Source organism: Pseudonaja textilis, chromosome 5 (assembly GCF_049901715.1).
Source record: "Pseudonaja textilis isolate UNSWEBS1 chromosome 5, rPseTex1.2, whole genome shotgun sequence".
In the NCBI taxonomy this organism is placed as follows: Eukaryota; Metazoa; Chordata; class Lepidosauria; order Squamata; family Elapidae; genus Pseudonaja; species Pseudonaja textilis.
Window position 1 is genome coordinate 22,279,606 of NC_141994.1, and position 13,604 is coordinate 22,293,209.

Sequence of the window (13,604 nt, forward strand, 5' to 3'; positions counted from 1 at the left end):
AGTCAGAACTTTCAACCTGAGTCATATAAATTCCGTTTCGATTCGGTAGTAAATTTGGTTGCTAAGCAATCGGTAGCAAGATGGCCTGTATCTCAGGGGTGTCAAACTGGATTTTTTCAAAGGCCGGATCAGCACTGTAATTCTCCTCCATGGGCTGGCTAGGGGGCAGGGGAGATGGGATGGACACTTCCTGCAGCACCCTGCTGGCCAAAATGTGTGTTGTGGTTCGCCGGCAGTCTGTTGAGACAGCAGCAGAATCAGACAGTGGGGAAGAATGGGGACCAGTCCAGGAGTCTGGAGATGACTCAGATGAGGGTCCTGCGTCTGATGCAGAGATGGGGGCCAGGACCATCTGGGAGTGGGGTGCTGACTCTGGAGCCTCCGGAGTCTGGCAGCAGTGAGGCAGAGGAACAAGGGGAGCCTGTTTCCAGTGTGCATGTGCGCAGAGCTGCCAGAAGGCAAGAACAGTTAGGACAAAAGGGGCGACTCAGGAGTAAGGCTTGGAGGTGTTTGCCCCTCCCATAAGGTATAAAGGAGGTGCAAAGGTAGAGAAACCTTTGCAGGAAGCAAAGTCATTTGCTCTGATCGGATTAAACGTTGAAGTTCTGTGTGGACTTTGTACTTCAGTTGGTTTTTTACAGTTAATTCAGCACTTTAGTTGTTGGCAGCAACTCAAAGGAGATAAAGGTGAGTGCTTATCTCGAGGGACTGTTTGGGACTCATTACAGGCTGGGAATGAACATAATTCCCAGCACTGAAATAAATCAAGAATTGTTTGGACCAAGCGTGTGCTTAATTATGGGTCTCAGGAAGCCTCAGTCAGAACAATGGGGCATGGAGGGGACATGCCCTGTTTTCAGCCTGGACGGCCTCCTGCAGCATTTTGCCAGCCAAAATGGGACACCGTGAGCTGGTCCTTTGCTATTTCCAGGATGGTCCCGCAGGCCAAATTTAAGCACTCTGTGGGCCACGTCCAGCCCATGGGCCTTGAGTTTGACCCCCCCTGCTGTATCTCAAACCCATCCAAATCTAGATCCTTCGTTCTATACCGTTGTTGTAGGGTTGCCAGATCCTGAAACGGGTAGCACTGTTTCGCGCTGAATATGGCAGTGGGATGTTAATGAAAAGGACATCAGTTGTTTGGGTGAAGTAAAACTCATCTATCAGGTGCCACGTGATTCCTCCATTGAGGGAATACTGGAGCAGAATAGAATGTGATCTCTCTGGGGTACCTGAAACATAAGGGAAAATGTTGTAATGACAACAGTGACAAGATGAATCAATTACAAAAACTTACCTTGTGTTCAACTATGAAGTCAAGTTAACTTACGTTATATGTGGAAATTACATATATTGTAAGTTACACCTGAGAAACAAAGAACAGAAAAGAATCCATGTTTATCCAATATATGAACTGTGCAATGATTATTGGACAGTTATATAACTGTATCTAAGAAATACATTATGTTTTGTAACTTATGTTTTAAAAGTGTCAAGTTCTTGGCTGGAATAGGTGTTTGTAATCTTGGCTTATAGATAAATGTGAGAGATGCTGGGTCCTTCTGACCCAACGGAAATCTATTAATGATCCATTGTGCTTAGATGGTCATAATAGGACCATAACAGGAAGAAGAAGCCATAAGAACGAGGGTAGTTTCCAAGGACAAGGAAACAGGTGTTATGTTACGATACTATGGGTGTGGCATAGGGAGATATGTAACTTGGATAGATTGTGAACCCAGGAAAGGGGCAGAGACTGTATATTCAAACCTGTGTATAAACTCCAGCCTTCCTGGGAACCATGTCTTCTGCCATGAGCAGAATTTCCTTTTGCAAAAGCTTAATAATAAAGCTCTTCCATATTGTTCATGTGTCTCCGGCTGTTTTTTGTGATTATTATCACAACTTAGTTTTTAAAGTAGCCTTTATAGAGCGGTCAACAATACAACACAGGTTTTAAAATGTAACCAACTGATGTTTTGACATATTTTTTGAGGACGGTACAAGTTATTGGCCAAGATTCTGAGATGTCATGAGATATACATGGAGGGAGATAGACTATCTCTACATCCACTTTAACAGTATAGTATAGTGGTGGCTAACCTTTTTGGCCAAAAATTGTGTGTGCGCTTGCATGCTTGAACTTGTGTGCCAGCACCCAGAAGGCAATGCGCCCCTCCACGCCTACACATGTGTGCGCAATCCCCAGTCCCCAGCCACCACCACCCATCACCCCCTTACCTGCACTGGCCTCACAGCTGATTTTCGGCTGGTTTGAGGCCTTTTTTGGCTTCCCAGAGGCTTCAGGAAGGCTTCTGCAGGCCAAAAACTAGCACCGTTTCGTCACTTCCAATATTTCCGGAAAAACAGGAAGTGATGAAATGGGCCTAGTTTTTGTCCTGAAAAGCCTGCAGAAGCCGTCTTGAAGCCTCTGGGAGGCCAAAAAAGGCCTCAAACCAGCCAAAAAACAGCTGTGAGGCGCATGCATGCACAGTGAGGTAAGTTTGCCTGCAGCTCCCGTGCCAGTACAAATGGCTCTGCGTGCCACCTGTGGCACGCGTGCCATAGGTTCCCCATCATGGGTATAGTACATTAGTATAAATAAGTATAAAATGTAGTATTAATCCCCACAGATCCTGGGGAACATACTACAGTCTGGAGGTATCTTTCTAGCTTCATTAGGTCTCTTTTGCTGTGTCTTGGTTCTGAGTCACAATGGGTTGTTTGTGAACTTGCTTCACTTTTGCACTCAGCAAGGATTATATTAATTTATCGTTACGCCTGTTTGGCGTAGTGATTAAGGCATCAGGATAAGAAAACAGTCAGTTCTAATCTCGCCTAAGGCACAAAACCAGCTAGTTCTTTAGCAAACCATTTCTAAAAAATTCTGGTAGGGTAACTGCAAGGAACAACCATCATTAACTGACTAAAGGGGAACAACATTGTGATGCAGTGGGTAAATGGAACTCCAAAGTATTTCTTTTAAAATACTTACCTCTAGCTAAAAATCTGAATGAAAACTGAATGTACATTGTATTGGTACAGTCCAAATCCCTTGAAACGAGCATCCTCAACCCTTCCTGAATAAAGAGAATACGTAGCATTACTACTTTGCATGGAGTTAAATAGCATCTTGATCATCTTTCTTACCAAGCAAGTCCAGTACATATTTTTTTTAAAAAAAACCTTCCCCAAAACTACTGAAGTAATCCTATATAATGATCGGGAAGTAGGGTAAACAGTGAGGTGACCAGCTTAATAATTTCCCATTATTTGGGGGTATGTCAGTAGGCAGCATCTAATGGAAGGATCTGATATCTTCTCTGTGTCTTTGCAAGCCCATATGCTCCTTCATTTAGTTGTTATTTTCTCAAAAAGGGAGAGAGAGAGAGGGAGGGGGAGAGAGAGAGAGAGAGAGAGGGAGGGAGGGAGGAGGGAGGGAGAGAGAGGGAGGAGGGAGAGAGAGGGAGAAAAGGAGGGAGGGAGAAAGAGGAAGGAAGGAGGGAGAGACAGAGAGGGGGAATGAGGTAGCGAGGGAGGGAAAAGATGGAGGGAGGGGAGAGAGAGAGAGGGAGGGAGGAAGGAAGGAGGAGAGAGAGGAAGGAGGGAGAGAGAGAGGGAGAAAAGGAGGGAGGGAGAAAGAGGAAGGGAAGGAGGGAGAGACAGAGAGGGGGAAAGAGTAGCGAGAGGGAAAAGAGATGGAGGGAGGGAGAGAGAGAGAGAGGGAGGGAGGGAGGAAGGAGGGAGAGAGAGGGAGGGAGGGAGAGAGAAAGGGAGAAAAGGAGGGAGGGAGAAAGAGGAAGGGAAGGAGGTAGAGACAGAGGGGGAAGAGGTAGCGAGGGAGGGAAAAGAGATGGAGGGATGGAGAGAGAGGGGGGGAGAGAGGGAGGGAAGGAGGGAGAGAGAGAAAGGGAGGGAGGGAGAAAAGGAGGGAGAAAGAGGAAGAAAAGGAGGGAGAGACAGAGAGGGGGAAAGAGGAAGCGAGGGAGGGAAAAAGAGATGGAGGGAGGGAGAGAGAGGGGGAAGAGAGGGAGGGAGGGAGAAAGGGAGAGAGAGGGAAGGAGGAAGAGAGAGGGAGTGAGAAAGGGAAGAAGGGAGAGGGATGTTATGTCCTGAGGACTCTAGGAGTTCTCACTCAGGTCCATTCACTTTGTTCTCCCCTTTACCCATTGGTTGGTTCTCTTCCCCAGCAGCCAGCTATAAAAGCAGGCTGCGGGTCCGACCAGTTGCTGATCGCTATGAGCCAGTTCCAGGCGTGGCAAGCACGGTCAGCCCTTTATTGTTATAATAAAGTATTGTTGCACTCATGCTCTGGTTCAGCCTCTCTTTTCCCAAACTTAACACTGGCGACGAGGATGGGATGGCTACCAGAAGCACCATGCAACCGCTGAGTCACTAGCCGCCGATCCGCAGCCAGAGAGAGCGATCGGCGGCGAGCAGAGCAACGCTGATCCGCAGCCAGAGAGAGCGGTCAGCAAGCAAAAAGAGCAAACAAAAAGAGCGAACGCTGGTCCACCGACAGAGAAAGCGCCAGCAAGCAATAGAAGCGAACACTGATCCGCAGCCAGAGAGAGCGGTCAGATCGAAAGTTAGAAGCGCCTGTAGCCGCTTGTTAGCCCAGCTACAGGGAAAGTGAAGCGCGCAGCCGCAGCCGCTCATTGTTTAGGCGCGAAATTCAAACGGCTGTCATTTGAATTTCAAACCTAAAAGGCACAGCACAGCGCTGTAAGTCAAGTCACTGACGCCCACACAGGCGCGAATTTAAACGCCACCAACGGCTGATGGCCAAACGTGGCTAACCCAGAGAGAGAGAGAGGATTGCGTAAAAGCCTCTCCAGAGCTGAAATCACTTGCCTGCCACAGGCACTAGAACATTTTTCTGCTGCCCCAGAGAGATTTTTTCCACAGGTTGTTCTACCGCCCCATCACCATGAACTCCAATCCAGTCTTCCCAGCGCTCAAACCGGATGAGGAGAAGTGGGAATCATACAAGAACCGCTTTAACCATTATATCGATGCAATTGGGCTTGCTGATGCTGGAGAACATCGGAAAAATTGTATTTCCTGATCTACTGTGGAGCCATCGCCTTCGAGTACTGCCACAGCCCTCGTGGCTCCACGTGAGTTGAAAACGTTCCTTGGTCAGAGCTACTTGAAATCCTCACTAACCACTATTCTCCCAGGCCCTCACAGATTGCCAGGAGATTCACCTTCCGTATGAGGAAGCAAGCGGACAAGGAAACCATTAATCAGTATATGGCCGCTCTCAGAACAGCAGCATTGCATTGTGGGTTTGGAACCTACCTGGAGGACATGCTCCTCGATCAACTAGTCTGCGGGTCAAGGACCTACACCTTCAAAGGCGCTCCTCGTGAAAAAGACCTCAATCTCGCACAAGCAGTCGAGGAGGCCTTAGCAGCAGAATTGGCAGCGCACTCAGCCACCGAAATCCATGGCCCGACTGCCAAGCTGACATCAATCCCTGTCCACTCCGAGGAGGTGGTAGCAGAGGAATCCCTGAGTGATGAAAAGCACGTCCACCGCCTCTCCAACGACAGACGGCCGCAGGTAGGAGCCAAACAAGAAAACATCGGTCCACCCAAGCACATCACCCTGTGCCTAGCCTGTGGTGGATCTCATCTGAGGGCCACCTGCAAGTTTAAAGGAGCCACCTGCAATAACTGCCATAAAAGGGGGCACATCGCGAGAGTCTGCCAAGCTCCCCAAGGCTCAACACAAAGGCACCCCCCGTCTCACACTCGGGCCGCAGAGGCAAGTATTGAACTGTCGCACACATCACCGTGCCAAACACACTTGCCACACTGTTAGTAAAATCTCTCTCTCCGTTTACTTAGAAGGTAAACCGTGTCGCATGGAGGTTGACACAGGGTCAGCGCTCTCAATTATCTCGTGGAACACCCTCAAGAGGCTCCAGCCCAGCCTATCTACTAGCCGGCTCCAGAAGTGCCAGTTTAGCCTGAAGGACTACCAGGGGAGGACCATTCCTGTGATCGGCAGAGAGGCAAGTTCCTTGTCAGTTTTAAAGCTTTTTAAAGGTCACCTACCTCTAGTGGTAGTTAACGGCAATCTCCCTACCTTATTGGGGCTCGATTGGTTTCCATCTCGGCCTAGGGCTAACAGGAGTCCATGCTGTCTCAACCTCAGACACTGACTCCTTATTCACTGATTACTCAGATGTATTCAGCGAGGAGCTGGGGTGTTATAACGGTACCCCAATATCGTTCTCAGTCGACCCCCAGGCAGTCCCAATCAGGCTAAAACCGCGTAGGGTCCCATTCGCTATTCGGCCAAAACTAGATGCTGAATTGGATAAACTATTAAAACAAGGGGTCATTGAGCCAACAGATTTCGCCAAATGGGAGATGCCCATTGTCACACCCTCAAAAAGACGGTAGCCTGAGAATTTGCTCAGACTACAAGACCACAATCAATAAGTTTCTACAAGTTAGCGCTTACCCAGTGCCCGTCATTCAGCATTTATTACACACTTTTGAACCTGGCAGCATTTTTGCCAAATTGGACATGTCTCAAGCGTATCAACAGTTCCCTGTTGACAACCAAACAGCGGAACTCCAGACCATTGTCACTCACAGGGGTGCTTTCAGATGCAAGCGTCTCCAATTTGGCGTAAGTGTTGCCCCAGGTATCTTTCAATCCCTCATGGAGCGGATTTTACAGGGCCTCCTGGAGTAGTACCCTACTTCGACGACATCTTGGTCTCGGCCAGGGACAGACCCCAACTCTTCCAGAGAGTTCGAGCAGTGTTAGAGAGGTTCAGACAGCATGGCCTCAAATTGAAAAAAGAAAAATGCGCCATTGCCACTAGACAGGTGGACTTTCTGGGTTATAAAATTGACGCCTCAGGCATTCACCCTGAGTCCAAGGTTAAGGCAATTCACGAGGCACCCACTCCAACCTCCAAAACGGAACTACAGGCCTTCTTGGGGCTATTAAACTTTTACGTGTCTTTCTTGCCCCATAAAGCATCAGTAGCTGAACCCCTACACAGATTACTGGATAAAAGTCACCTTGGCACTGGGGGCACAAAGAAGACCATGCTTTTCACGCCGTGAAATCACTACTCACGTCAGAGGCGGTACTTATTCAATTCGACCCAAACCTTCCTTTAGTGCTGGCAGCAGACGCATCCCCTTTTGGAATTGGGGCAGTATTAAGCCACAGGCTTCCCAATGGCTCCGAGGCTCCCATTGCCTTTTTCTCCAGAACGCTCTCCGCAACAGAGCGTAATTACAGCCAGATCGATAAGGAAGCTCTAGCAGCTGTTGCAGCAGTGAAAAAATTTCACGAATTTCTTTTTGGCCATTTTTTCGAGCTGGTCACAGACCACAAGCCCCTCCTGGGTCTACTAGCTGGAGACAAACAGACCCCTCAAGTCCTTTCCCCTAGGATGACGAGATGGACCCTCTTCCTAGCAGCCTACTCCTACAGACTCATACACCGCCAGGTAAAACATTGTCCCACGCTGACGCTCTCAGCCGCTGTCCCTTGCTGGCCCGGCTGAAGACCCTGCTCCTGTCCATGCTATTTTCGAGGTAACACAATTGGACCTCCCCATCACTGCCCTTGACATTGCTGCTAAAACCAAGGCAGACAAAACGCTCGCCCAGGTGCTCGACTGGGTGAGGAGGGGTGGCCGGGTGGCAATGTTGAAAACAAATTCTCACCTTTCAAGACCCGCATGCAGGAACTGTCCAGTTTGCAGGGCTGTCTACTGTGGGGAACTCGAGTGGTCATCCCGACCTTACTGCGCACCCGAGTCCTGGAGGCGCTGCACGAGGGACACCCTGGCATCGTGAGAATGAAGGCATTAGCACGCAGCTACGTATGGTGGCCAGGCCTCGACGAGGATGTTGTCAGATGGGTAAGTTCCTGCAACATTTGCCAGGAATCCGTCCTGCTCCTCCTATTGCCACCCTACTAAATGGGAGAGCGCCAGCACTCCGTGGTCCAGAATTCACATCGACCTGGCCGCCCCTTGCATGGGAAGATGTTCCTAGTGGTCGTGGACGCCTATTCTAAATGGATTGACGTTGCACAGCTATCCACGACCACCACACAAGCAATCACCAACGTATTAACACGCCTGTTTGTTACACACGGGCTACCCGACTCCATTGTCTCTGACAATGGCCCGCAGTTCGCATCAACCGAGTTCAGCCGTTTCGCTGCCAACCTGGGTATCCGCCACATTTTCACAGCCCCATTTCATCCTGCCAGTAACGGATTGGCTGAAAGGGCCGTCAGGACCACTAAAGAAGCCCTGGCTAGGTTCAGTAAGGATGACTGGCACCACAAACTCTCGCGTTTCCTGATGAGCCAGCATTCAACTCCTTGTTCAGTCACCAACAAGTCCCCAGCTGAGCTCCTGATGGGCAGGCGTCTGAGGACTGTATTGGACAGACTTCATCCACAATACTGCCCTGACTCTCCCCTCGCTTCCACATCGGGGTTAGACATTTTATCTTACAGGAGCCAGTATTCGCGAGGAACTTCGCTGGTGACCCCCTGTGGATCCCGGGCGAGATCGTGGCCATCACCGGACCAAGGTCGTATCGGGTCAGACTGGAGGACGGCCGGGTCTGGAGAAGGCACCTGGACCAGCTGCGTATGCGCCTCAGCACCCACACTAGCAGGGACCCAGAATCACAAAGCGACGGGAGGTCTCAGCATCAACCCCACATCCACATCCTACCCGGCGACCAGTACACACCAACCGTCGGTCCAGAAAACCCGAGCACGGACAGCAGCGCACAGACGGTGGACCAGCCCGATCCAGTCTACGGGAGCACGTCCCCAGTGACCAACCCTACGAGTCCCGGGCCTGCCGAACCAAGGGGCATGTTGGTGACACTCACCCGGCTCTGCCTTCCCAGACAGACTCTGAGCGGACAGTCAGCGTTCCCAGAGCTGCGCCGTTCCGGCGCCAACATAAACCTCCTGCCTACCTCAAAGACTATGCGTGTTCGCATCTGGGGGAAGGGTGTTATGTCCTGAGGACTCTAGGAGTTCTCACTCAGGTCCATTCACTTTGCGGGGCGTTCTCCCTTTACCCATTGGTTGGTTCTCCCCAGCAGCCAGCTATAAAAGCAGGCTGTGGGGTCCGACCAGTTGCTGATCGCTGCGAGCCAGTTCCAGGTGTGGCAAGCACGGTCAGCCCTTTATTGTTATAATAAAGTATTGTTGCACTCATGCTCTGGTTCAGCCTCTCTTTTCCCAAACTTAACAAGGGAGAAAGGGAGGGAGGGAGAGATGAAGGGAGAGAGATGTGCAATTTGAAGCAAGGTTGAGGGAATAAAAAAAAAAAAAAGCTGACAACAAGGATTTTAGGCCAAAGGCTTGTTGGTTCCAAAGGACACAAAGCAGAGAATTCTAGAATTCCTTCCAAAGTGGAAATGTAACTACAGTATGTTTAAAGCATGAAAATAGAAATAGAGATTCGCTTTACAGTTGTCCCAAAGGTGCTTTTTTTTCAAGAGGCAACTGGACTTTCTGGTTTTTCTTTGAAGACATTTCGCTTCTCATCCAAGAAGCTTCTTCAGCTCTGACTGGATGGTGGGGAAATGGAAGTCAGAACTGAAGAAACTTCTTGGATGAGAAGCAAAATTTCTTCAAAAAAATCCCAGAAGGTCCAGTTTGCCTCTTGAAAAAAGCACCTTTGAGACAACCATGACCTGGACGACTGAGAATCTCCATAGACAGTAGCTTCAGTTACACCACAGCTAGCCAAGAAATCAATTCACTCATCTCTCCAACTACTGTTGCTAATGTGCAAATACAAAAATCTAGAGTTGACTTTTAAACTGGCAGATAATTCTTAGGTAGAAGTAACTTCTGGGTTGAAAGTTGAAATGACACCAGCAGAATTAAGATCAGACCGAATTTGTTCAACCATGACTGTGCTGTGTCTGAGGTCACTTGGGAATTATTTTAAACTTCCTCTGTGTTTAATAATACAGTCCCCATGGAGATCCTGTTCTCTAATGTGAATGGTTTTAAAAGACACATGCTGTCCAACAAACAGGTCCTCCCACCAGGTAAATCAATTAGAAAAAATAATAATCCCCTCCTAGGAATCTAATCATCTCATTTAAACACACTTGGGTTTGCTTGCAAATGGCTCACCTTCTCCTCAATCAAGGGTCTTCAAACTTGGCAAGTTTAAGACTTGTTGACTTCAACTTCCAGAATTCCTGAGCTAACATGACTGGAAGAGGAATTCTGGGAGTTGAAGTCCACAAGTCTTAAAGCTGTCTATCTGTCTATCTATCTATCTATCTATCTATCTATCTATCTATCTATCTATCTATCTATCTATCTATCTATCTATCTATCTGAAAGGTCCTCAAACTCCCAGAATTCCTGAGCTAATGACTGGAGGAGGAATTCTGGGAGTTAAAGTCCACAAGTCTTAAAGCTGTCAAGTTTGAAGACCCCTGATATCTCTCTCTCTCTATCTATCTATCTATCTATCTATCTATCTATCTATCTATCTATCTATCTATCTATCTATCTATCTATCTATCTATCTATCTCTCTCTCTCTCTCTCTCTCTCTCTCTCTCTCTCAAGGGTCTTCAAACTTGGCAAGTTTAAGACTTGTCGACTTCAACTCCCAGAATTCCTGAGCTAACATGGCTGGAGGGGGAATTCTGGGAATCAAAGTCCACAAGTCTTAAAACTGTCAAGTTTGAAGACCCTTGTCCTAAATGAATCTCACAGGAATGACATAAAAGGAGACTGGGTACGAAGAAAGCAAAAATGAAAACAATAATAATTGTAATTGGCTTTTGTAAAATGAAAAACAAAAACCCACTGAAAGGAGAGAAAGACAATTTAGAATTAAGTAACACTTGAATGTCAACAACTCCTAACCCCTTTGAAGATGAGGCTGGTTCCGGACTTGATGGTGTCACCATTCAGGTTTCCTCTCTCAGCTCCGTAGACTTCAGGCCAGAGGTCTGGATGGAGGTTGCTGTTGAAGTCATCCTTTAGCACAGTTGGGAGAGGAACAGTAGGCACACAATAAGGCCCTCCAAAACCTCTGTCACACCTGAAGGAACATGGGTGGGAGAGCATTATTGGTTGTGTAAGGAGCATGGATAGATTTGGAGGATGTGCTAAGCTTGAATTGCCTCTTGTGCAGTGGTGGGATTCAACCAGTGCAACAACCGGTTCGGTGAGTGGGGGCTTTGCACACACATGCAGCATTTTAAAAATGCCCATTTTCAGCTCTAATACTTACCTTTTACTCAGGGGTGGGATACGACAGGGTTAACTAGTGGTTCGGGATTTACGAGGTTCGGTGATTTATGATGTGCTTCCCTGCATGCTGCGAGTGCGTGCCTGTAAATCATCATCAGCACGCTGCGTGCAGAGAAGCAGCCTTTGAAACAGCCCTCTTTTCCTGCTTTTTAAACTGCAGCTGTGCCTCGTTCGGCAGCTGAAGTTGAAAAATCAGGAAATAAAGATCAGGCAAGAGCCCGGGTGGGCAGGTGGGCAAAAACATCAGCAGACATAGAACCGGTTGCTGCTCTTCAGAGCTACTGGTTCTACAGAGATGGACGGAACCGGTAGAAACCCACCCCTGCTTTTACTGCAGCCCCGGTGAGCAAAACATCTGAGGCGCAGCAATCCACTCTGCCGTGTGAATCAGCTGAGCTGAGCTGAGCTCAAAAACAAGGAAATAAAGCACAGGGAAGGGCAAGGGTGGATGGGTGGGGCCAAATGATCACTGGAATAACTGGGTCGCCCAAACCAGTCTGAACTGGTAGAATCCCACCCCTGCTTTTGTGCCCAAACTCATATTCCTCCAAGCCTTTCATAGTACATAAAACATAGAATGGTGAGGTTGGAAGGGACCTTTGAGCAATGGTGGTATTCTACTGGTTCAGACTGGTTCTGCTGAGCCGGGAGCACCGATGAACAGCGGAGACCGAATCAGTTCTCTCTGTTGGGCCCACTTGCCTGCCCGGGGGTCCAGTATTCACCTTCATTCCCTGCTTTTCAAGCAGAGCTGCTTTGCACGGCACAGAAGAGCGCTGCGTGGCAGCTGCTGAAGTGACAGGGAGAGTGCAGGCTTGCAGGAGGTGAGTAGGAAAGCCTCTGCGCATGCACAAAGTGTGTATTTGGTGTGCGCGTGTGCACAAAGCGTGTGTATGCACGTAAAGTGTGGCCATCAAGCCGCGCCCGCCAAACAGGTGGTAAAAGTCTTTGAATCCCACCACAGCCTTGGAGGTCTTCTAGTCCAACTCCCTGCCTACAGCAGGAGATCCTATACTATTCCAGACAAATGGATGCCCAGTTTCTTCTTGAAAACCTCCAGTGATGGAGCACTCATAACTTCCAGAGGCAAGTCGTTCCACTAGTTAATTGTTCTCACTAACAGGAAATTCCTCCTTAGTTCTAGGCTGGATCAATCTTTAATTATCTTCCACCTGTTACTTCTTGTCTTGCCCTCAAGTGCTTTGGAGAATTAGTCAATCCTTTCCTCTCCATGACAAACCTTCAAGTACTGGATGATTGCTATTACGTCACCCCCGGTCCTTCTCTTCATTAGACTGGACATAGTTAGTTTCCCCAATCATTCATCATATAAGGTAAAGGTTCCCCTCACACGTACATGCTAGTCATTTCCGGCTCTAGGGGGTGGTGCTCATATCTGTTGCAAAGCTGAAGAGCCAGCGCTGTCCAAAGACGTCTCTGTGGTCATGTGGCCAGCAGAAGTAAACGCCAAAGAAGGCGCATGGAACACTGTGACCTTCCCACCAAAGGGATCCCTATTTTTCTACTTGCATTTTTACATCCTTTAGAACTGCTAGGTTGGCAGAAGCTGGGACAAGTAATGGGAGCTCACTCCATTACACGGGGCTAGGGATTCAAACCACCAAACTGCCAACCTTTCTGATCAACAAGCTCAGCGTCTTAAACCACTGACCCACTGCATTCCTTTCCATTCCTCATATGCTTTAGCCTAAATCCCCTTAATCAATCTTGAGTTGAAGCCATGGCTTCAATAAACAAGCCAGGGTTTCATCTGGGATGTAACTGGGGACTGCTGTTTCTTCAGTAATTTCTGCTTAGTTTAGGGGATGCATTGGGGTCCTTAACCTATAAACTCATAATTAAAACCAAACCCAAATTCTCAGCAGCTGTATCTTAACACTAGCCCTAAATACATTCCCTCCTCCTCTTCAAAACGTTAATAATGTATGTTTTCTTACACACAATGCCCAGAATCACAGATTCCATGACCGGAACACATCCAGGGACATCCAGTGGCCAGGATGACATTATCAATAGTCCAGGTGTCCCCACCAGGGGTATAATCATGTTGGATCCATCGGAAGCGTGTTCTGGAGGACCTGAAACGAAAAGATAGTAGGAATAAAAAAATCAGATTGTGAGGTTATATAGAAGATAAAGAAGAAGAGACTTTGGGTATGTGGCTGTACAACACAACAGCTTACACTTCAGCAGGAATACTTAAAGATATATTATCTGGTCTTCTTTGCCATTAATGGTTCTTCTAACTATACAGCAGTGGTGGGATTCAACATTTTTTAC

The 13,604-nt window shown here is 48.1% G+C and overlaps 1 protein-coding gene across 6 annotated transcripts in view; it reads right to left on the bottom strand.

Moving 5' to 3' along the window:
• The window catches only part of RELN (reelin), a 357,738-nt gene that overhangs the window by 75,711 nt on the left and 268,423 nt on the right, over window positions 1–13,604 (bottom strand). For all 6 annotated transcript variants that reach the window (XR_015743791.1, XM_087934256.1, XM_087934254.1 and 3 more), the window contains 4 exons: window positions 13,262–13,402; window positions 10,914–11,091; window positions 2,996–3,080; window positions 1,050–1,232 (listed from right to left, as the gene is read on the bottom strand). Coding sequence is in view for 5 of the 6 variants with exons in the window: in XM_087934256.1 (XP_087790382.1) it covers window positions 1,050–1,232; window positions 2,996–3,080; window positions 10,914–11,091; window positions 13,262–13,402 (587 nt within the window). In the remaining variant the exon portion in view is untranslated. The remainder of the gene's footprint in view (window positions 1–1,049; window positions 1,233–2,995; window positions 3,081–10,913; window positions 11,092–13,261; window positions 13,403–13,604) is intronic.